The following is a 24,013-nucleotide window of genomic DNA, read 5'->3' as shown; positions in this document are numbered from 1 at the left end:
TCCGCCCGTCGAAATTAATCTGTCCGCCGTCCTTTGTTACACGCGGTCAAAAGTTGCCTGGGACGACAAGTTGCTTGTTATACGTTGTCTCGAGGCTGAACAAGAAAACTCCGACTAGTAGTTGGAGCCAGCAGCTAGCCAGCAGCTAGCCAGCAGCTAGCCAGCAGTGTCGTCGGACACGCGACAGTTTGAACTTTAAATTATTAGGACTCGTTTTAGATCCGGGAATGTCTCCAGTTTTCCAAAGATCAGTTCGCAGGGTGCAGCGATTAAACGCGGAACCCGGAGACAATTCATTTCACGCGTCGCCGCGTTTAAGAGTCCTCTCTGCTTGATCGTAATTACGAACGACGTACGCGGCTCGATCGCTTTCGCTCGAGAGGATCCTCCAACTTTCTTTCTTTTTCTCTCCATCTTTTTTACTTTAGCGCGTTTCTCTGCAAAAAATGAGACTCCTTTCGTAAGAAATCTTGCGCCGATCGATCAACGTCGAGAGTGTTTTGTAAAATTGCAACATTTTCTCAGTTTTAGGTATAACGTCTAAAAACGTGAACCAGGCAAAACGAATGATAAACTTATTACTTCTCAATAATTTCTATCCAGTGATATCATCATCGACGAGTTCAGAAAGAAAAAGAAAGCGACAAATTGTCGTGTACGGTTCGGTCACTCGTTATGGTCCGCAATCAGTTACCAGTGCAAGTGGTTAACCTCCACCACGCACGTTGAGAATTTTTTGTCTCAAAATTGCAATATTTTCTCAGTTTTCTTATGTATATCAAAGTATAACCCAGGCAAAATACAATAGTAAATTTATTACTTCTCAATAATTTCTATCCAGTGACATCATCACCGACGAGTTCGGAAAGTAAAAGAAAGCGACGAATTATTGTATACGGTCACTCGTTATAGTCCGCGAACCAGTTGCCAGGCACAAGGAGTTAACCAAGTGTGTCCAATCTCCGCCACTAGTGCGTAATAGTACTTTCGATCCGTGCTTACTACAAAGAGAATATTTCTTTCGCCGAGAAACGGCGTTCGCGTTCTTATTAAACGCGCTGTAGGTATTCTTGGAATTCTGTCGGAATATTGGAAATCTATAACGGTGAATTTTTTGGGAAATTGCGACACGAGTGATGAAACTGAGTAAAATCGTGTTCTTCTTTATCGCATCGGCGATAGGTATAAAGTTCCAAAATTACTCTGAACTTCGATACCAACAGCTCGGATCGGAGCGGAGGACGAGAATTTCTGCGTGAGCAGCCTCGGGCTCAATTGAATCAATCGATCCAATTGCGGGACGTCGAATTGCAATCTCCGTGTTTCGCGCGAAAAGGAAAAAAAAAATCGGGAAAATTCGCAATCTCACGAGTGTCCTCCGTCGTTTAGCACCAAAACGCTGAAACGACGGAGGACTTGTTCGAACCTGTGATAAAAGTCAGGCGCGACGAACGATCTCTCTTTCTCTCTCTCTCTCTCTCTCTCTCCCTCTCTCTTGAATGGAAAAACCGTTTCCCATCAGGTTGACCCGGTTGGCTCCGCCGGCGTGGTTGGCGTTTGCGATGGTGATGGTGCTGCTGGCCGAGAAAATCGAGTGGTCACGGTGGTGGTGTGGATCGATCGTCGAAATTCCCAGCCGTTGCACGACGGACAGGTTGTCGTCGTTGGCTGAACGATGAGGCGGCCGCGACCGGTGCGTCGATGACCGATGATCGTTGTCGAAACGCCGCGGCGTGGGTGCATCTAGTGAGAAAGAAACGAAAGAGAAAACGAAAGGAAAAGAAAAAAAAGTGATCGAAAAAGTGATCGTTGCAATACCCGGGATAGTTGCCGGGATATTTCGTCCGTCTTCGTCTTCTCTCCGTCCAACGAGAGAGAGGGAGAAAAATGTGCAGCAAGTGCAGCGAGTGTTGCCAGGGATCTAGGCACAGCGTGGACGCTAGCCCCACGCCAGGATCCGATTCCGAGACCTCAGGTAACCACACCTTAGGCTTCCTAAGGATTCGTAGACGAGCGACGAAACACTCGCAGATGAGTTAAAGATCATCAGCGACGATCTCTCCCCTGTTTCATAACTCCCTGTTTCACGTGTTTCGCTTCGTACGAGCTTCTCGTCGATTCTGAGATCGAGATCGAACGGTTATGTTTCACGCGCGAGACGAGATTCTCCTCTCAGACTTGTACGAGAAAAAAGAGCGCGATGAAAAACAAAATTTTGGTATATATATATATATATATATATATATATATTTGAAATCGGCGCGCGTAGTATCGTTGATGATGATTGCTCGCCCTTGCTTTGCTTCTTCACGCGGAAGGAAATTTCACGTAGGACGGGAAGAACTTTGGCGAGACTCCATCGAGGTCTAATCAGTAGCAACACGGGCCGCGGATGATATTCCATGCCAAGAAAAACACCGTTCGCGGCACTTGCCCCCCTCGGGCTCTCAGTTCCGGGAGGCAAACTTTTAATTTCTCGTTGTTGAAGTCTCTGACGATTCTCTCGAAGGGACGGAAGGTGAAACGTAGCTTCGGTTTAACTTTTGTCCGGTCTGGTAGCGCCAACTATCCGCGATTACCACCGAGACCCAATGAAAACGAATCCCGCGTCACGAACGTGACGAAAAAACGAAAGACAGGGAGGGGGGGGGGGGGTAACAAAATTCAAATTACTCGTACACGGTTTGTATCGTCGACCGTGATCGAGAGCGTCCCGTTCTCAAACGCGAGAAAGCAAAAGAGAGGGAAGAAGAAAAAAACAGGGGGGGGAAAAGTCGAGAAAATTATCATTACCGGACACAAAACGTGGGAACAGAGAAGTCGCGCTTTCACAGGCGTTAAACGTACGTCTGTTTGCCAAGAGGCCGCGATTCTCAGCCGGTAACGAGAAGACTCTCTTCCGCCGGTGGCGTACGAACGAAAAGAGGATCGTTTAGGCGACACGGAAAAACACCGGTCGAGGCGTCCGTATCGCAAACGAGGTTACGAGAAGCGTGAAGAAACGTGGGAGAAGGAGGCGGAGGGGGAGAATGGGGGGCGGGGAAGGAAAGAAAAAGGGTTGAAAAGGAGAGGAGAGCAGGGAAAAAGGCAGCGCGCGCGCGGCGTTGCCTCCAGCCATCATTCTCCTCTCCCCTTCCTTCCCTCCCTCCTCCGGCCTCTTTCATTTTGTAAATACGCCGACCTTTTGACTTTTAGATTTCGCAGGAGGACTTTCACGAAGGGGCGGAGAGGGCGGGTTTATCGGGAAAGCGCGCTCGCGAGATATGTCTGTCATGGAAATTTCGCGCAAGGTTTTCGCGTCGTCTCGACATTTTATTAAATCGTTGTTTCCCGACCTGTTAGTTAGCTAGCCGAACGTCATCCCTATCGCAAACGTAACGCGAATCGGGAGAAAGTTACGTTTCTCTCATCAGGAGAAACGACTCTTTGCCCTGTTATTATCCCCGTGTATTATCTCGAACTTTGCATATATTTTGCAAATGTATATACAATAGTATAAAAACAATTTGTTTGCAATCAATTGCAATTTATTATACAATTTTTTTATAAGCAATTATTTTCTATCATTCGAATACTTTCGTTACTCACTGTATATATATATATATACACAGGGTGTTTTGTAACTTGTGGAGCCCACTTCGAGAGCTGATTGTACGCTTAAAAATAACGAAAAAAAGTCATATAAATATATGTCCTATCTGTCTTCGTTTATGAGATATAATGAATTTTATAAGCAGAGCAAACTCTAGTAAGCTAGTTTTACCAGGGATGGTATATTCAATTTTCATAATAATCATAATTGGGATGAAGAAAACCCACATGTNTTTTCAGCACGCGTTTACACGAAATATTAGAGGAAGTTCCAGTCGATATTAGATTATTCGTATGCGGTTTATGCACGATGGAGCTCCGCCGCATTTTAGCCGAGTGGCTAGGCAATTTTTAAATCAACGCTTTGCAAATAATAAATCCATTGGTCGTGGAGGTCCTGTTGCATGGCCTACTCGTTCTCCGGATTTGACTCCATTAGATTTTCACTTGTGGGGACATTTAAAATCTATTGTATACGCAACGTCGATTGAAAATGCTGACATACTACGAAATAGAATAGAGCAAGGCTTCCGACAAATTCGAGAAACACCAGAAAGAATAGAGAGAGTAACCAAATGAATGGTTACGCGTGCAGGCTTGTCTTTAAATGCAAGATGGTCATTTCGAGCATCTTTTGTAAAAGTAATTAAAACAGAAAATTCATGATATCTCATAAACGAAAACAGATAGGACATTTATATGACTGTTCTCCGTTATTTTTAAGCGTACACATTTCAGCTTCCGAAGTGGATCCCACAAGTTACGAAACACCCTGTATGTATATATATATATATATATATTAAAATTTCGAGACAAAACGTGACAATGTTTTTTTTTTCTGCTTCGGAGAATCAGAACGCGCGTTCGTCGAGAGACGACATCAGTTACGTTGACAGAGCGGCCGATTCTGCTTGGAATCTGGGGCGAGAGAGGAGGCAGCGCGTTTTCGCGGATTAACGCTCAAACTCGGGGGAGAAAATGGGCCGGCGGAGGGTAGATTTAAATTCATACCTCCCGCGTGGCTAAGAATGCGGAAGTAGCGGGAGATGCTTATAAATTCACGCGACGCACGGACGGTCGTCTCTCTGCAGGAGCAGCCTGCCGTGTTCTGCCCCTGAAATATGCACAACGCGTATACGTATGTACGTACGTGGTGTAGTGGCTAGGTCGTGAAACCTGCACGCGTTATTACACGTTAAAGGTCCATGTATTCGCCAGTAGGCAGCTAAGCGCTTCGCTCTCCCTCTCTCCTCGTTTCTGCTGCCACCGAACACAATTTCTCCGAGAGAGAGAGAGAGAGAGAGAGAGAGAGAGAGAGAGAGAGAGAGAGAGAGAAACGACTCTCGCTTCGCGATTATTCTCCGCGAGACGTCTGATCGAAGTTCAAAGGAAATTGGGCGGAGAACGCGAGCCAAAGGAAACCGAAAGGAAAATCTACTTTCCGGCAGCCTCGAGTTTCGGCAAACGCGAGAAAACTTTGATTTTTTCCCGATCGGGGAAACGTGGCACGCCGCGACGCGCGATGGCATCGGGAGGGAAGTTTCGTCAAACTCTTCGCCGGTGCTCGCTGGATATCGTCGACTAGGTATATCATCCAGTTGAGATTCCAAGCTCGAAAACTCGGTAGCTCTGCTTGCGCTCGGTTGCTCTCGCAAGTTTCGCAAATCTCAGTCTCGGCCGAAGATGTTCGCAAAGGCAGCCAAGCAGGAGAAGTTTGTCCGCGCGCTCGCCGATTAATTGCCAGTTTAATTTGCATTTGCCGCGAATGCAATCGCGCGAGCTAACTTTTCTTTTCTTTTTTTTTTTTTTTTTTTTCTTTTCGAAAAGAGAGAAAGCCTCGAGCTGCTGCTTCTTCTTCTTCTTCTCGTTTCGTGGCCTCGACGCTAACAGACTCGTATCTAATTTTCTTGTTGCAGAGGAAGAGTGGAATTCGGATGGCAAGGGTCGACAGTCCAACGACATCGGTGAGTCAGTCTTTTTCCTCGTTTCATTCGAGAACTCGCTCCAACTCGCTTCCTCTCCGCGTTCTCTTCCGCGCAGGAACCCGATACACACAGGTCGAGTAGGCTGCTAGATCCTTTCCTCCGTTACCGTTTGTTTGAACGCTGCTCGACGATCTCTGTCGGCCGTGACGATTTCTACGTACCTATTTGCCAAGCCACGACTTCTCGCCAATACAAAGAAATTAAATTAATTCCTCATGGATAACAAATTTCTTCTCCTTTTCCGAGTATTAAACAACATTAAAGTTCCTAACGTTTATCACGCTCCTTCAAGGCCACTCTGTGGCGGTGTTGGATGACCAACCCGGACAATATTGAATGTATGCAAATACTGACAATAAGCTAGCAACAGTCCACATAAAAGTGGACTGTGAATAATTAGTCATAAGGGCAAGATTCAATAGTTGGTCACCTATGCTCCTTCCCCCTCCACTTGACGATGATAACCAAATATATATATAGAAGGACATGCTTTAGAGACATTGTCACTCATAAAACATTCTAAATCACTATAGAGACATTCTATATCGTTAAGAGCATTAGACATTCATCATGTTTTAAGACATTCTAAATCATTGTATATCATCCTATTTCATACACGACCACGACTGTAAGGGAATAAACTCTTCTAAATTGTAAGCGTGTTGACTCCATTACACGGAATCCAACAGCGGGGGCGTTTGCTATTGTAGGGAAAAGTAACGCGAAATTAATCAAAGCTTTGAAATAAATATATAAAGTTTGTTAGAATTTAGAAATTGAAAGGAAAATTGAACGACGATAAGGTATTGAGATGTCAAGAACGTTGATCCGTTGGGTGAACAACCGCAGTTGGCGAGGATTCAGTTCCTTTTCCACAACAGTGGGTGATTTTTCGAGAAGAATAGAAATAGTCAAGGGTGCACAAAAAAAAAAAAAAGGATGAACGCCAGCCGTGAGTGACCTCAACACTGACGTTGGATGACCAATTAGGCTCAGTGCTGATACACCGATTGTGAGTCAGTAACAGCTTCGAAAGCGCCCTACGAACAATTATTATTCATAGAGCAAATCTCAGTAGTTGGTCATCCACGCTTCGACAATCTACAATCATAATTGAAGAAAAGACGAGCTAGGAAGAAAAAAAGACTCTTTTCCGTCAGAGAGTTTTAGTCTGCGTCATCCTTGACCACGGTTGGAAACGTTGCTTGTTATTTCTTTTCACGGAATCCGAAACGCTGTTTGATCGAATCGATCGTTCCCAGTTGATCCAAATCTGGTCTTTTCGCAAAGATACGTACGTACGTTTTTCGCGTACAACGAAATCCTCTGGCGGAACGGATCAACGAAGGAGATGTGGGTGGATCCCGGCGGAAATCGAGATCCGTCGTTGGAAGCTTTGCCGGCCGGTGTTTAAGCAGGCACGCGTTACGAGCTTAACTTAACCCCTGGAATCGACGAACCGCGTCTGTCGGGTTTCCCCGGTTCGAGTTTCAGGCCAGGCCTGACGCTCCTCTTGGACGCAGCGCGAAACCGATACGTCCACCGTCCTCTTCCTTCCTTCTCTCGTTAACTTCAACCACCTCTTCGCCCCTCTCTCTTTTCTCTTTTCTCTCTTTCATTTCTCTCGTGCGGCATGTGGCTTGCCTTCTCCGTTTTCAATCTCGTTTTTCTCGTGGCGTGTAATTTTCCACCTTATTCACGCCGAGAGTCTCGAAGGCGCTTCTTAAAGAGAAATCGATGGGAAAAAGTAGTTACGGTTAGCGTTTCGACTCGGTCCGGCAAGCCGAAACGAAGAATAATCTGAAGAATAACCAACTATAATTAAGTATCATTCAGAATACTAATAATTCGAGTAAAAACTGCGTACAATATATTTGTTATAAAATTAGCCTGTTATATGCCGAAACACCGCAGCACGTGCAGCGTCCAGTCCGTGTCGCGCATATGTACATTATTCATCTGCTTAAAACAAAATCGGCCACGATCATCGATCAAGACATTCACACCGTTATACAAATGAATTCCTCAATAGGATCGAGCCACATCTTCCTACCCTCTCAGCTTCACAACGCCAAGAGGAACTTTTAGGACCGAAACGAATTAGGCCGTCAATCTTATCAGTATCATTCGCCCCTCGCGAGATCAAAGACCAGGGGGGCTTGCTTCGATGCTGACTTGTAAGGACTTCTAATTCGGCACGCAGCGTATGCGCAGCTCGTGGCTCTCTTTTACGACACGTTGAGTCTAGTCTGCCCCCAAACCCGGGGGCAGGGGGAAATAGAAAGGTACACTGCGATACGTGTTGGATGCGTGTCCGCGAGCGAAGCGACGATCCAATAATCGAGGCGGACGCCCTTAATACCGGAAAGCCGATTTCCATGAAAGGGAGAGGTGAACGCGATCGAACCATCTCGCTAGAGCTTGGAACCCTCTCCGCCCCCCCCTTTTTTTTTGTTCCTTGAACGTGTCCAGCTGCGCTTTGAGCATGCTGGCAAAGACACCGGAAGCCAAAGGATTAACCTCTTGCGCTGGAATAACGTGTCACGCACGCCGAGAATATTTGGTCCGAAATTGCAATATTTTCTCAGTTCTGAACTTTAATTTCAATTTAAATATAGCCTGGGCAAAACAAATAATAAATTTATTACTTGTCAATAATTTTTATCCAGCGATTATCATACCGACGTGTTCAAAAAGAAAGCGACGAATTATTACATACGGTATATTTGATCACTCGTTACGTTCTGCAATCAGTTGGAATGACGTTCCACGCAGAATATTTAGTCCATAATTGCAATATTTTTATTTTTCAGTTTTAATTTCTATTGATATATAACCCAGCAAAACAAATAATAAATTTATTACTTAGTAATTTCTATCCAGAAATTTCTTAGTAATTACTTGGTAAATTTCTATCCAGACATACCGACGAATTCAAAAAGAAGAATTGTTATGGTCTGCGAACCAGTTGCCAGCGCAAGTGGTCAAACCGACGCGCGTCACTTTCAAAGTTCCACGACGACGATAGGTTTGCCTCGTCGTGCAGTTGAAGAGTCAACTTGCGAAGATTGTGACGAGTCGGATCTCCTTTCTCCCAGACAGGAGATGCAGTCGTCTCGTTCGAAAATCGAAAATCAAATTGAATCTAAATTTAAAAAAAAAAAGTAGGGAACTTTTCTTGACTAGAAATCGAAACAGAGAGAGAAAAAGAGAGAGAGAGAGAGAGAGAGAGAGAGAAATGAAAACTCGACTGATAAAAGCGCCGGTGGTGTCGGTCGGTCGGTCGCGGTGATAAGAGCGAATCTCGACGATACCGTCGCGACGAGGCGTGGCGTGGCGTGGCGTGGCGATCGGCGACGATGCTGGGTGCGAGATGGCGCGGTGCGTCGCGTGGCGTCGTCGTGCGCGACGCTCGCGTCGTCTGGCGCGCCCTCGCCACGACGGTGGACGCCGGTCGAAACGAATCGCGTGCCAATCTTTTGAAACGCCGTCTCGCCACACCCTGTGTGCCGCCACAGTTTCTCCACTTCTCGCCGAGGGAAAAAAAACACGCGCTCGAGACACGGGGCATTTCGTCGGGTGATCTGTCCGCGTTTTTCTCCGCGTCGCAATCGGTACGCGCGCCGCGTCTTGTCCTCGCGAGTCGCGTGTCCTCGCGTGTACAACCGTGCGTGGTGCGTCTCTCTTCGTCCTCTCTCCATCCTCGAACGAGGACGCCGATCGTCCGGCTCTCTCGTCCGGCTCTCTCGACTCGTTTCTCTGGTTTTTCTGTGTCCCGGTTCGACGACGACGACGACGACGACGACGACGACGACGACGACGACGCGAAATGCATTTGGACGTGGTGTATCCTCGTTCGAGGCGATGACGCGATCTCTGTGTGTGGGAGGGTGACTCTCGCGATGTCGTGAACGCGCCGGTGGCAAGTGCGAGGCGAGTACGTTGGCATGCGGATCGAAGCGGAGAATCCCGGAGGTGCGTCTGATTGATCCCCCTAGCGAAAACTCCTACGATAAACGAAAGTAAGTGAGGCGGTGAGAGGTTAGTGTAGAGGCTAGCGGGGCTAGCTCTGTGAATATAGAGCGGGGCGACGCGCGAGGATCGGTGGTTCTCTCGATGTCTCGGCTGTGGCGGCGCGGCGTCGAACGGCGACGCTCGGCGGATTCTCCGTCAACTAATATTGATTATAAAAGCAACGGCGGCGGCGGCGGCGGTGTCGGCCGGCGGCGGTGTTGGCGGCGGCAGCAACGAGGATTCCAGCGATCCGCTTCCTCTCGGTTCGGTTCTCCTTCTGGCAGCCTCCTTCTGCCCGCCTCGTCGCTCGCCTCGTCAGTGATGCACGCGCCTCGCTCACGTCCGCTCGCAAAGTGTCTCGCGCCGAGTTTTGCCGACTTTCCGCTCTTTGTCTCGCCGATTATCGTCGCACCGATATTAGTTTTTCGCGGTCGCGGCTGTGTTTCTCGCGCCTGTGTCTCTTTCCGATCGACGCCGGAGATGTAAGCAAGCGGGAATTTCAGCCGGTGAGACGTATCGGTTCCATTCATTTGGTCTGTAAGTTTGTTGAAAAAAAAAACAAAAACAAAAAAGAAATAGAGAAAGAGAGAGAGAGAGAGAGAGAGAGAGATTAATTTCCACAACGGCGATAAATCGCGATAAACGCAGGCAGCTGTTGGGAAATGGTCGATTCGGTCGGATCGATGATCTCGAGCGTACGTGCTCCCAAAGTGGAGTTGCAGCGAGAGTAGCCTCTCTCGGCTGAACAGCGGTCCACTACGATTTCGCGTAGAATGGCGAAAGGATCGTGGACACGTGGACGGCAGTGCCAGCGCTAAATAACGCGCGCGTCCTCACGCACGTAATCGCGCACGCACGCACGTGCACGTGCCGGCGCGGACGTTTCCTCTCCTCCGAGGAAGACGTTCTTCCGGCTGAAAGGCCATATAGATTTTTTTTTCCTTTTCTCTCTCTCTCTCTCTCTCTCTCGCTCTCGCTCTCGCTCTCTCTGTTTCTTTCTTCTGTCGAGCGGCACGCGCTCGATTCAGAGCCAGCCAGCCACGCACGCACACGGCCCGTCGAGACACGCAGGCGTACAAAGCACCACGCTGCTTTCTACTCGCCTCTCGTAGCCCAAGCAGGGTGAAATTAAGAGGACGTTGAATGTACCGCCCTACAACCCAGACCCCTTTTCTAACCTCTGTGTCTTCTAACCTCTCGCTCTCCATCTGTCTCCGACAGTCACTTTACTCGGCTTCTCTCTCTCTCTCTCTCTCTCTCTCTCTCTCTCTCTCTCTCTCTCTCTCTCTCTCTCTTTCTATTCTGTTTCACGCCTCGACTACCGAGCTTTTTTAATTAAACGGGTTTCACGAAAAATCGACGTAGCTCGAATCTCCAGACAATTTCAATGAAGAAGTCGATCAAATGGTTTCCGTCAGGTTCAGCGTCGAGAATTTTTCAGTCTCTCGCGTTCGGATAGACAAATCTGTCTTGTAATCTTGATTGTTTCTGTACATTTTTTCAAAAACAGCCTCGAACTCTTCCAAACGTACTTTTCCATACCCTTTCCCATACAGCTTTCGAACAATGCAACTTCTGCTGCACTTTCAGGCTCTCAATTATTTCCGTAGAAGCAATTTTCGTATCTTCTCAGCTTTTGCGCTATTATTAACAATTTTTTTTTTTTTTTACAAGCGAAGCTAATATCAAATATCTAACCGATCCTCAATCTTCCAAAATCTATCTTTCGAAATTCTACAATTCTCGATCTTGCGAGAAAGATGTTGCAACCTACTGCAATTTCAGACTCATGCGTGTCTCCATACTCTCTCGTATATAATAAGCACGCCAGTGTCAAGGTTTAATCGCCGATCGTGAATAAGAGGACGAATTACTCGATCGAAATGGTTTTTGAAACGCGTCGCGAGAGACGCAATGTAGTGTCGTTCGAATAACGCTGGCTCTCCAACGCCGTCCCGTTCTGTTCGGCAACGTTCCGAGCAATTACGATTAATTAACGCGTGTCGACGCGCGTGGCCGACCAGTCGGTTCGCTGAACCTTTGCCCGAACGAGTCCTAAACCCTTCTCTGTTTTCTCTCGCTCGTTTTCCACCCAATTCTCTTCCTTCTACGTCGTCGAGAAAATACGTTTCGACTCGAGGAAAACGAGAGAAAGACCTTCGCCGGGAAGCTGATCGTTGGCTTCCGAGGAAGATGCAGGTTCATTTCTAACGACATCTCGTTCCGCTTCCACATTTTTCCAAACGAGTATCTGTACTTTGTTGAGACGAAGGGCATGAGTGACACGATGTCTCAAGACCTTTGCACACGTTGAGACACGCGTCGACTTTTACGTTTCGACAAAAACCTGCAGCAAGATCCCTTTGCAACGTCAATTTTTAGATTTCACGATGTACGCAGGTTTCGTGAAACCTAAAAGTTGATGGACGCATAGTCGCGTGTTTCAACCTTTCAGAGTTAGTTTGCCTTTGCAGCGTGCATCGCGAAACACGCATTAGAAATCGATACACGCGTCGTCGCATCTTTCAACGTGTGCTCCGCGCGCTCCTTTGTCGTCCGTTTTTTATATACCCTGATCACAAGCTATCTAATCTACTGTTTGTTAGAGCTCTGTTTGAATAACCGTGTACGTAATTCGCCAAGACTGAGAATTAGTAGCGAGCAAAGCTTTCATACTCTCTGTTTGTTCCACGTTTATTCAACGTTATTCACGCGCATTTGGAAGATTTCTGAAGTCTTTCGAACTCCCTCGTTCCTCTCGAGTTTTAGGTTAGTCTCCTCGTCGGAGAGGAGAGGGACCAGGGGAGCGCACTTTCGGGCGCGTATTTTTGGTCGACGATAATCGATAAAACGGGGTATGCACGGCGAAATTATTGTCTGTTTAGCCTGTACTTAATGCACCCGGGGACATTTGCACTCCTCTTCGAGAACGTTCGAACGTCTTCATTGAAAATTGTCCGGAAACATGCTCGAGAAAGTAGAAAAGTAGAAAAGTCCTACCAGAGCAGATAGAAAATTCCTCGAGAGAGAAATTATTACTCTACTCCAGCGTGTAGAAACGCGGTGGAAATCCGTTTCGAGATGAGTTCGTCGATTTTCGATGGACAGACGAATTTTGTTTCGCACCGAACGAAACGATGTGTGTGTTTGAAGGATCTTCCATGGGTCTTTGAGGGTTTTCAACGTCGCCAACTGCGATCACTCGCGCTTGTAAAAGCGAGTCAAAACTTCTTCTCCGGGGTCTGATCGACGCCGGTCGTTTCTCATCCAGGCCAGATTAATACGACGTGGCGCCTTCGTTCCCTCCTTTCCTTTCCTTTCCTTTCCTTTCCTTTCGTTTCGTTCGCCATTCCTCTCGCTCGAGCTCGTTTTTTTTTTCCATTCTGTCGCTTTTTCTCTTTCTCGAGAAAGTCTGTTTTACAAAGACAAGGTCCACCGATAGAAACGCGCAACAGTTGTACTCGAAAAGGTCAAGAAACTAACCGAAACGACTGGCGTTTGCCCGTAAAATGTCCAACAAGATCGATCACGTACACGTACATGTGCATTCGACTTTGGCCAGTTGACAGGAAACTAACAGTATAAATAACGAAACGAAAATATCTATTGACACGGTGGAACACATGTCAAATTAATTAAGACAAACAGTTTTGGACGTACAAAATCTATTTATTTTGATCATCATTCAGGTTACGACGATTGCAATTGTCTGCTTCTGTCCGAACAGAGATTGATATTATAATAATAATAATATGAAAGAAACGAAAGTCTTCCATAGTCGACCAAGTCTATCGAAAGGGGTTGTTACAGTGTTACAAATAATAGAGATGCACAATCATTTATAACGATAATTCCAAGAAGTAACACTTGTAAAATACATAATATTTTAATTAGTAAATAATATATGATAGTACCGTAATATATATAAATATAATACTATTATATAAATATAAATATATATATATATATATATATACAACTTTAATACTATTATATATAATATAATAAATATAAACATATATAATAGTACTAATAAATAATATACCATGGTACTAGTAAATAATACACATTTATTCGTTTGAAGCACCGCGCCGGAAAAGCGTGAAAAAACCGGCGAGAGACATCGAAAAAGAGACATGGCCGAGAAAAAGAAAGAAAAAAAAATAAAAATTGTCAGAAGGAGGGTAGCTTTCGGTGGAATCTGCCCGCCCGGGTGTGCATTGCCAATTCCCTCGCTACTGTTTCAACAGTTAACGGCTATAATTACGGTGGCCGCGCTATTTTCGCGTGGGCGTAGTCCGTCTAGTCGAAAGGGAACGTTGAACTTGTAATTACACGAGGGTGTCGGTTATTTTCGTTGCGCTTATCGGAACGAATTTATCCACCGTCCTGGTTGCGTGGCGTTGAAAACGGAACGCGCTCCAATTTTCTACCCTCGGCGCGGACTATCAGAGAAAAGAGGGAGAAGAAGAAAAAGGTGGGGGAGGGGGGAGGGGAAAAAAAATCACCAATCGTCGGGAATATCTCTCATCGTAAACAATTATATCACAGGTAAACGTAAAGGTGTATTGTAGTAAAAAGTCGGCCAACGCGATGCGTCCAGATTAAAATACAAATGATTCGAAAGAATGAGACGATATTGTTGTCGAAATTTGCAAAGCAATCGCGCGAATACTAAAATTTCTTCGTTTTGTCGAGAGCGTGAAATATTCGTCGCTCGCGAGCGCGACCGGTTGCTCGCAGGTAGGTTCGCAGCGTGATCGTGCAGAGTCTTATCTGCGGCGACGAATTATCGAATATCCGAACGTTAGATTAGATTTCCCCGGACGGTCGCAGGCTTTCGTCGATTTCTCGGGTTAAGTTTGCTCGGCCGTGTGTGCACGCACGCCGTTATTCTGAAAATAAACGCGTTCTTTCGAGAATCTCGCGGTGTCGTGGTTGCCAGTGCTGGTCGTATCGTCGGCCACTGTGCTCCGGGTTTTATCGAGCCGGTCAGTGCATATACGAGGATATACTACGTGTATACGTGTGTGCTCGCTCCAGCTGGAAACGCGACCCGACGCTGTTGTAAGATCGGAAAGTCTCGGTTTTCCGCGTGGAAAAACGTATCCGAGAATATGTACATGTTGAGCGAGGAGCGTCACTGTGGCAATGAACAATCGTCGACAATTTCAGCTGACCTGACTTTGAAGTAATCGATGCAACTTTAAAAAGGTTGAATCGCACAATCGCCGTCTGGCTCAAGATCTCCAAGAAAGAGGTTCGAAAATGAGACCAAACCGAATCGTTATTTCGTATCAGCCTGAAGCGTCGATGACTTTTCATTACCTCTGAAGAACCGCTTCGCGTCTTGACTCGTTCAACATCAAAGAAACGCACGTGTCACGTTTGCCGCGAACGAAACGAGTCTCGTTTAATTTGCCCGAGAAAAGAAAAGTCTGCGGTGCGAGCTAATCTGAAAATTGATCGCAAATATGGATCGAGTCCCGTCGATTGATTTCCAACGTTCGACCACGGAGACCATATACGTTTTCACACTCGCGTCGTTGCTGCAAAATTTCAATTTTCAATCGCGATTGCAGCCTGCTCGCGTGTCGCGCGTGTTTCAGCTCGTTACCTTCCCTGTTTTTTTTTTTTTTTTTTTTTTCTTTTTTTTTTTTTTCTTTTTTTTTTTTTTTTTTTTATATGGGGCTTTAGAGTCGCATCGACTCTTTACGAGGTCTTTAGCGACGTGTTGGAATTTTTTCTTTATATCTGGTCGAGTAGTCTTGGGTCTCCTTTACGTGGTTGATAACGTTTTTTTAACGTTGTTTCTGGCAGGTTAGGGCGGTGCTTGGATTTAATCTGTATTTTCTTTTTAGGTTTCGGCATTTTCTGCATTTATGTAGCAGGTGTTGGGTGGTTTTGGTTAGGTTAGGAGGTATTCGTGTGTGATCTTGGAGCGTCCGATTCGAAGTCTAGTCATAGCTATCCTTTCTTTCCTGCTTATATTGTTGTTTGATATTTTTTGGTTTTTTCTTTCTTTCCTTTCTCGTTTCTTCATTCTTTGACTCGGAGTGTGAATAATCGTCGTTTTGAGAAAGTGAAACAATCAGGCGAATGGGTCCAGGTGGAATTATTATTACTGTTTTTACTAACTAATTTTTTTCCAATTCTCTTAGAATCAGAATTTCTTTTTCTTGCGAGAAAATTGCCATAGGAGAGAGATTTTTTTAGATTCTATATTACTCGATGGCAGAGTGTATTTTGGTATACCGTACGTGGTTAAGTAAATTTACATTAAATTCAAGATTTATCGTTTTCTGAATCGAAGTTTCATAATAAAATGTAGAGATTCAGAGAACAAAACGAGAGAAATTGTAATGTGAAACTGATTGACAATGTATTAAACTTTAAAATTGTCCCTCTGTACAGATGAAATAACACAACTTTTTGTTTTCTCCGCGACGGAGTAATAATTGTCGCGAGTCGAAATCAACTTTGACTCGCAATAAGAATCATGTTTTCGCGAAGTTATGAAAATTAAAATTTAGAAATAATTATGTGTCTTTTGTACGATCTTTCAAAAATGAAAAATTTCTGCCAAAAATTGAAATTGAGGTTCATCGAATCGCGATTTAAATTGAACGACGTCGACGTATCCACAGGTTAAAAATGAAAAGTTTGGTACGCGAATTCGTTCTCGATGATTTTTAATCGACTGTTTTGTTCAATTTTAATTTCAATTATTATCATAGACGTTCTCGTATGGGGTAGATCGAATGAACGAGAAATGAAACAATGTTAAAATATCATTCGAGTGTAATTGAGCAATATCGTAACATATTCATCAGGCGCACGTGCCCATTCTTTCATGAATGATTACAAATGCACTCCGCGAAATTATAAAGGTATCCACATATCTTCAATATCTATAAATGTACGCGTACGATGAAATCTAATTTCTCAATAATATAAATGAGAACTTAAAATAACAATTTAACGTTAAATACCACCCTTTATTCCGGATTCGTCTGCTTAAATTTCAATTTCGTTTATTCATCGCAGCGAAATCGGATTTCATGCGAATTACATGAAAATTGAATTTACCCACGCGTATCGCAATCTGTCTTTTTTTTTTTCTTCTTTTTTTTTCTCGCTCCTGTTACCTCCAACGCCAAACAAATTTCAAACGCAAAAGCAATCATTTACAATGTCAGTTTGGAGAAAAAGCCGAAAGAGTTCAATCGGGAACTGTGTTTCCCATATTCGTTAAAACGAACAAAGTAAACAAAGTTTCGTAAAGTTTAATTTTAAATATACCTTTAACACGTTCGTTGCGCACGTTTTCGGCGATATATGCACAGTCGAATTTTTTATTTAAATTGTGTTAAAAATATATTAATAATATATAATATATTATAATATATAATAACATATTAATAATATATAATATATTATAATATATAATAACTATATTATATATTATTAATAAATATATTAATAATATATAATATATTATAATTATAATATATAATAAATGTATTAATAATATATAATAAATATATTAATAATATATAATATATTATAATATATAATAACATATTAATAATATATTATAATATATAATAACATATTAATAATATATAATATATTATAATATATTAACACTATTATTAATAAATGCGGAAACGTTTCATTCTCTTACTTTAAATTCTAATCATTAAAGATTAACAATTTTGCATTAACAACTTTCGGATTAATTATTTCATCGTATCATGTCAAACACCGTTGCACACGAATCGTGGATTAAAAACATGCTGCTTCTCTTTTTGTTTAATTCGAATAATTCCGTACCAAGTCTCTGAGTGCTGTGAAGTTTAATTAGGGGAACTTCGAACCGGGCTAAAAATCTCGTCCCGTGTCTTTAATTCAGAGCAATTTTAGCGGAAATCTGGCCGGCGTAAGGTTTCATTAGGTTTTTCCAGCGGCAATTACCAAATCGCCGGATTGCTCGTATCCGGCGAATTTAGGCGACTGAGATTTTTTCCACCCCCCTACCTCCCGCCGCCAAACCCGTCAGCCGACGGACATTTATTATTCGACTGTGATTAATTACGCCAGCACACGCCACGCCAAGTACAGGTGGCTCCAAGTTATGAACTGCAGTTTGTTAAATACTATTTTTCGAAGCTGACAACCAAGGACAGAAGCGCCCCGGACGCATTTCGACGAGATCCACCGAGTTTCTCATTTCCTTTTCGCGCCCGGTCCTCCCTCCCTTTCGCCGTAACGTTATTACGTATAGTTGCAATTTCGCATCGAGGCCCTCTGCTTTTTCTCCTCCCTCGGAAATGAATTCGTTGCATTTTTCAAGTCGTTTCACACACCGACGCACGATCGCCAAGGATCACCGTGTGATTTTTCAACTTCAACGATCGACGACGTGACTGCATGATCGTGTGAATTTCGACCTTTGTTGAGTTGTGACAGGTACATTCAATTTTATTGGCCGCCAGTGACTTATAACAACTCAATCATTTCCGAAAGATTCGATTAAATACCTGGGATTGCACCTCGACAGAAGATTAACGTGGAAAGAGCATATCGAAGCTAAATGTAACCAACTGAAGTTAAAAGTTAAACAATATTACTGGCTCTTGGGTAGACGATCAAATCTACGCCTGGAAAATAAACTATTATTTTACAAAGTCATCTTGAAACCCATCTGGACCTACGGAATTCAACTTTGGGGTACAGCAAGGGTCCAACATCGAAATACTCCAACGCTTCCAATCAAAAACAGCAAGAATAATCGCGAATGCACCTTGGTATGTAACAAACGAAACAATCCACCGTGATCTCATGATCCCCACAATTGAAGAGGAAATATCAAAACGTGGCAACAGATACAACTCACGCGTGAGTAATCGCCCTAACCCTTTGGCCAGTCAACTGTTGGATACTACAGTACAGAGACGAAGACCAAAAAGATACTACCCTCTGGACCTTCACTATAGATTTATATAAACTATGTATCTCATTGATCGACAATAGTAATAGAGGATTGATTGCAACGTTCTTAACGGAAATGAAAGAAAAAGAGACATTCAATTTTCAGCTTTGATAACTGACAACGTGATAGTCAATTTTATCGAGTCAATGACGTGCAGTTGTGTGATTTTCGATATTTATGACAATTGGTCACGTAGAGTTCAATTTTTGTAACCAACGATGCGACTGTGGCTACGATGAATATAACAAGAGCAATCCTTGCCCGTAAATTCCCAAGTATACGAGATCTAATAACAAATTTGTCAGGGGGCGCTCATCGCCCGAACAAACGTAATTTACGGTTCAAATTCATCCTTCGTGAACTGCGCCATTTCTCACGCGCGCGCGTTCATTTTCTTGCGAGGTAAGAAACAGAATGCGAAACAACAACTGACAAAAGCAGCCTCACGCATAACAAACAAGCTTGTTAAAGAAAACTTGGCCTCGCGACACCTGTACCTTTACTGTTAGCAAATCAGTAGTTTATCCACCCCTTTAATACATAGAGAGCGTTAATTTTATGTTGAACATATATCATTATTTCGGTTGTTATTATTAACGTTGAAGAAAAGTGGCTGTACGTGTAGGATTTAAATAAATAAATTTCAAGGTGTGTGTTTGATGTTATTAATCTCTTGTCCTGGAGTCAAGTGCCTCAACTTTTTGTCTCAAATTGCAATATTTTCTCTATTCTAGTTTTAAGTATGTTTAAATAATAAATATGTTACTTAAGTATATAATTAATAAATATATTTAAATGTGTTTATTTATAATTAATAAATATACTTAAACCCAGGCAAAAGAAATGATAAGTTTGTTATTTCTTAATAATTTCTATTCAGTGATATACCGACGAGTTCAAAAGAAGAAGAAAGCGACGAATTATTGTGTACGGTTCGGTCACTCGTTATGGTCCGCGAACCAGTTCCCAGCGCAAGGGGTTAAAAAATATTCTTGGCCTCTAATATACTCTATAACCTCTAAAAAGGTCCTGGAAAGTATTTTTCTGGCACATAAAATTATCCTTGAAGAATTTTTTTTTTTTTTTTTACGTGTTAACATACATTTTTTATAATGCTAATAAATATTGTTTAATCGTAAAGCTAAGTGAGACGCAGTTCAAAGCAGAATTGTATCCAACAGCAAATCATCTTTCACGTGTTTCAACGTTATTCGTTGTGTCTTTGGGATCGTTGAATTCGTCTTGATGTCAACTACAACACAGTATTTTAAAAAATACGTCGTTGAAAAACCATTTCACGGTGACCCTCGCATTTTTTTTTCTTTTTGTAACATTAAATGCACGCCTTGAAATCATTTAACACTAGCACTATTAAAGTGGTCAAAGTGGCTAATTTAATATAATCTTTTAGAGTAATTTTGCGGATTTACGATGTTTCTTTTTAGAAATTCGAACGATTTTTGTAAAATACGAATATTGTAAATTGTAATTGTGTAATTTTGTAAAATTCTGTGATTTTGTAAAATTCTGTAATTTTGTAAAATTCTGTAATTTTGTAAAGTATGAATGAAAGATAGTTGTAGCGTCAAATCCTAGCCACTTTCACTTTTTAACGTTACCAGCAATCGAAATTAATGGAGATGTTCGGCACAAAATTAACACCCTGTACATGCGCCTCGCGTACGAGCGAACTAGCCCCGGAAGAACGTTCTCGCGAACGATAAGAAGCAACCTGCCTAGTTACTACAAGCTTCGAACGATTATCCGGTATTAGATTGCATAACAAACAGCCTAGGAATCGCGTTCTGCCAGTTATCTGGGTCATCTTCGCGGCACTGACGTGCACAGAACTTGCAGGCCAAGTTAGCGCAACAAGCGGCTGCCATAACTGGCTACGACACGGCCTGTCAGCGTTCCACTCGCGCGAGTAATCGGCCGTCGAGCCGAACAGCCGTTCGGATCGGACGTCATTGTTGTTTTGACGAGTTTGTTAACGCAACAATCGGGAAACTTGCCGGCAACGAACAACGATTCCCAAGCGGCGCGCGGATAATGTATTCCGTGCGAATCGCGCGACGAGTTGATACCATTTTCAGACGCGATCACGTGTCTGGCAGTTGGAGGAAAGTTGACGGTAGCTTTTAATCCCCTTTGGGATCTTTGACGAGACGCGTCGTGAAAAATGACCAAAGAATTGATTTATGAGTCGCGTTGACTTTCGCGCTCTCCGTCTTTTCTCTTTTCTTTTTTTTTTTTTTCAGTCTCTTTCCGTTTGCAGTCGTCGTAGACAAAAATTCGACTCTACGACGTTACGATATTTTGTAGAATAATAATATATATATATATATATATATATATATATATATATATATATATATATAAGTGTCTAAATTATTCGAAAAATGTTTATAAGAAAGATTGTACGGTTCTAAGGGAATCGAGGAATAATTTTTCTGTTATTTTGCTGTTCTGAACATTTTGGATGTAATATGTGAGATTCTCGTAATTCTCATCATTCGAATATTGATCGATAAATATATGAATTCAAAAGATCAATAACTTTCTTAATATTCGTTGAAGATTGCAAGAATTTCTAGAGAATTTGTTGATTCTGAGAAGCTAGGTTTCTTAAAAATAAGCTATTAACCTTCGAAATGAAAAATATGTGTGATAAAATTATAAATTTTAATTTTCAAATGATTAATATCAATTGATTATAAAAATATTGGAATATTATATTTTATTTTTGCTTTGCGATCAAGAACAGTTCGTTTGACTTATTAATTCGTATACGGTTAATAAATACGAATCAGTAACGATCAACGATCTATTCACTGATCATGCACTTTTAACCGTTCTTCTTATGGTTGTATCATTTATAACTGGAGGATTTGGGAATTTTTTAATATAATTTTTTGGGAATTTTTTAATATAATATTTAAATATTTTAATCTGTTACAACTTCCTAAATTGTAACTTCTATTGTAATATTGTAACATCCGTTTTACAATACCTACAATCACAATTGGAAAATATCGCACGAGCTTACTGGCCAGCCTAATAGTCGCGTACAAAATTACTTTTGTATTTTAACACTAAAGTATATAATTTTCATCAGAAACATTAAAGAAAAAAAGAAACAGAAAAAGTAGAAAAATACAATGAAATACGCAAGCTACTATTTGTTTTTCGAAAAATCTCTCTATTTAAATCTCCCAAAAATACGCTGTTTTGCATCTACAACGTGTCTAAAAGAAAATTATAAATCATTCAGTTTGACCACGTCGGTAGTTCTACAGTGTTAATAAAACGGCGCAGTGTTGGAAAACGTGCAGCGCAACTGCGGTAGAAAAAATTCAAGTAGCTCCGTTTAAGCATCGACCTGGCTCTTAACTTTCGAACACGCGAGTGGGAGGGGATATATTTTTGGAACAAAACTTGGTCCTTTGCGGCGCGGCCTTCGTTTCTGCAGCACCGAGCAGTCGCGAGCAACTTCGCCGACCTGCATCCGTATGGTCAGCCGCGTATTTTTCCGTGAGAACCTTTCGACTCCTGGACTCGGTGTACGCGAAACAGCGAGACGGAAGGAGATTTTGTTTCGCGAACGAAAAGTTTGAGAACCTGGGGGGGAAATTCCATCGGAGAGCCAGACAGTGAGAATTCATGTTTTTTCTCTTTCTTTTTTTCTCTTTTTCTCTCTCGGGTTTCGAAAGTTACACGAGGGCGGATGGATCGCTGCCGCTTGTTAAGGAATGTCCTTAGCAATTGGTGCTGCAGCGCGTTGCAACGTTAACCCGGTTTCAGCTTCGTCAGTTCGGTTGAGAAAAGGATCCTAATGTTGGATTAAATCGAGAAACTTTCGAGATGGGAGCGGAATCTACGAGTCTGTCGAGTCGTGTCTGTAGTTGTTGTAATATTTGATCCAGATTGAATTAACATTGAAAACCTGTGTGTCTAACTACTTGCTCTGGCAATTGATTGCCGACCATAACGAGTGACCAAACCGTCATTCCAGCGCAAGAGATTAAAACGAGTGTTTAACGTCTGTTTTATTCGTTAAATAATCAGTTTTATGAATTTTACGAGATACAAAGACGAGATATATGAGAATATATTTTTTTGATAGTGCTGTCTTTTGAAAGATGAAGCCACATTAGCCTATTTATGATGGATCACGTGAGAGGTCGATGATGTTCCTCAGTAAATTATCCGTATATAAATATACGTAACAAAAATATAACAATTTGCAACTACAGCTTCGAGGTATTTTCGACCAAAAAATCGAAATACGAAAGCCACAAGTAGAAATCGATAATTCAATTTGTATTATATCCAGAACGAATCAGCCATCTTAAAAATTGAAAATTTCAAATTAAATGCAATATTTCAAGAAAGAGAAAGATGTCTGGACGAAAAAAAAAAAACCACAAATTGACCTAGTTAAAAATTAACCAAGTCCTGATGCAGTGGATGCTGTTGGGGAATGTTGAATAAACATTGAAAGCAAATGAAAAGTCCAACTATATTTCAAAGCAGAGGAAAGGAGAAAAAAAAAAAGGGAACAAAAATCGATGCAAAAACCACAGACAACGATCGATAACTCAATCTGTCCACATCCAAGGCAAGCAATTCCGAGTATACCGTCTCACACATGCGCGCGGCACATTGCAATAACCCTCTTCCGACGATAGGGCTTCGAAATTTCATTATTCCACCAAGAAGCACGCTGCCCCGCAGGCGATATTTCCTCTGCAACCCTTGCCCAATAAACAGAGAAAATGGATCACCTATGACCGATACATCCCCTTGGTCGGAAACCGCAGGAATCGGAAACGTGGCTCGACCAGTGTAGCAGCAACGTGGAAGACCGTTTCCAAAAGATCGCAATAACGACGCCGCGTCCTCGCGTTCCCCGGTGCAGTCAGTCGAATTTTATTAAACGCGTCGTGTTAAGACAAGACCTTATCGTTAATCTGAATCTGATTGCTCGAGCTGAGTGAAAGGAACGTGACACGAAATTGATTAAAATTGAACGTCACTGTTGAACGAAAGATTTCATTTTGGCAGTATTTATGTTGGGCGTTTAGAGAGTGTCTTTTATATCTTCTTTCAACTGTTTTTTTTTTTTTTTTTTTATTTATGAAATAAATGGTACGTGTAATAAGTAATAAGTAGTTGGGAGTATGTTTAGAGAATTTCTTTTAAATCTTCTTTCAATTTTTAATTTATGAAATAAATAGCATGTTCAAGCAATAACAATATTTTTTTTATCGATGTGCAACAAACATTTATTAATATTCAATAACAACAATTTTTTAACGACCCTTGTAACGGGAACTCTATATTTTTTTTTATACGTGAAGTTTTAATAATTTTCAAGAATGGAATTTCATATTCTGTTTTATTCTGTATACAAAATTATATATTT

General features: G+C 42.4%; 1 protein-coding gene across 6 annotated transcripts in view; it reads left to right on the top strand.

The window, feature by feature from the left end:
• LOC122531125 overlaps window positions 1-5,680 on the top strand; it is an 85,748-nt gene extending 80,068 nt beyond the window's left edge. For all 6 annotated transcript variants that reach the window (XM_043658734.1, XM_043658737.1, XM_043658732.1 and 3 more), the window contains exon 3: window positions 5,508-5,680. In XM_043658734.1, the coding sequence (XP_043514669.1) occupies window positions 5,508-5,665 (158 nt within the window). In that variant the 3' untranslated portion in view covers window positions 5,666-5,680. The remainder of the gene's footprint in view (window positions 1-5,507) is intronic.
• The last annotated feature ends 18,333 nt before the right edge of the window (window positions 5,681-24,013 follow it).

Source organism: Frieseomelitta varia, unplaced genomic scaffold, assembly GCF_011392965.1.
Source record: "Frieseomelitta varia isolate USP_RPSP 00005682 unplaced genomic scaffold, Fvar_1.2 scaffold_376, whole genome shotgun sequence".
In the NCBI taxonomy this organism is placed as follows: domain Eukaryota; kingdom Metazoa; phylum Arthropoda; class Insecta; order Hymenoptera; family Apidae; genus Frieseomelitta; species Frieseomelitta varia.
This window is presented reverse-complemented; position numbering and strand designations above follow the sequence as displayed.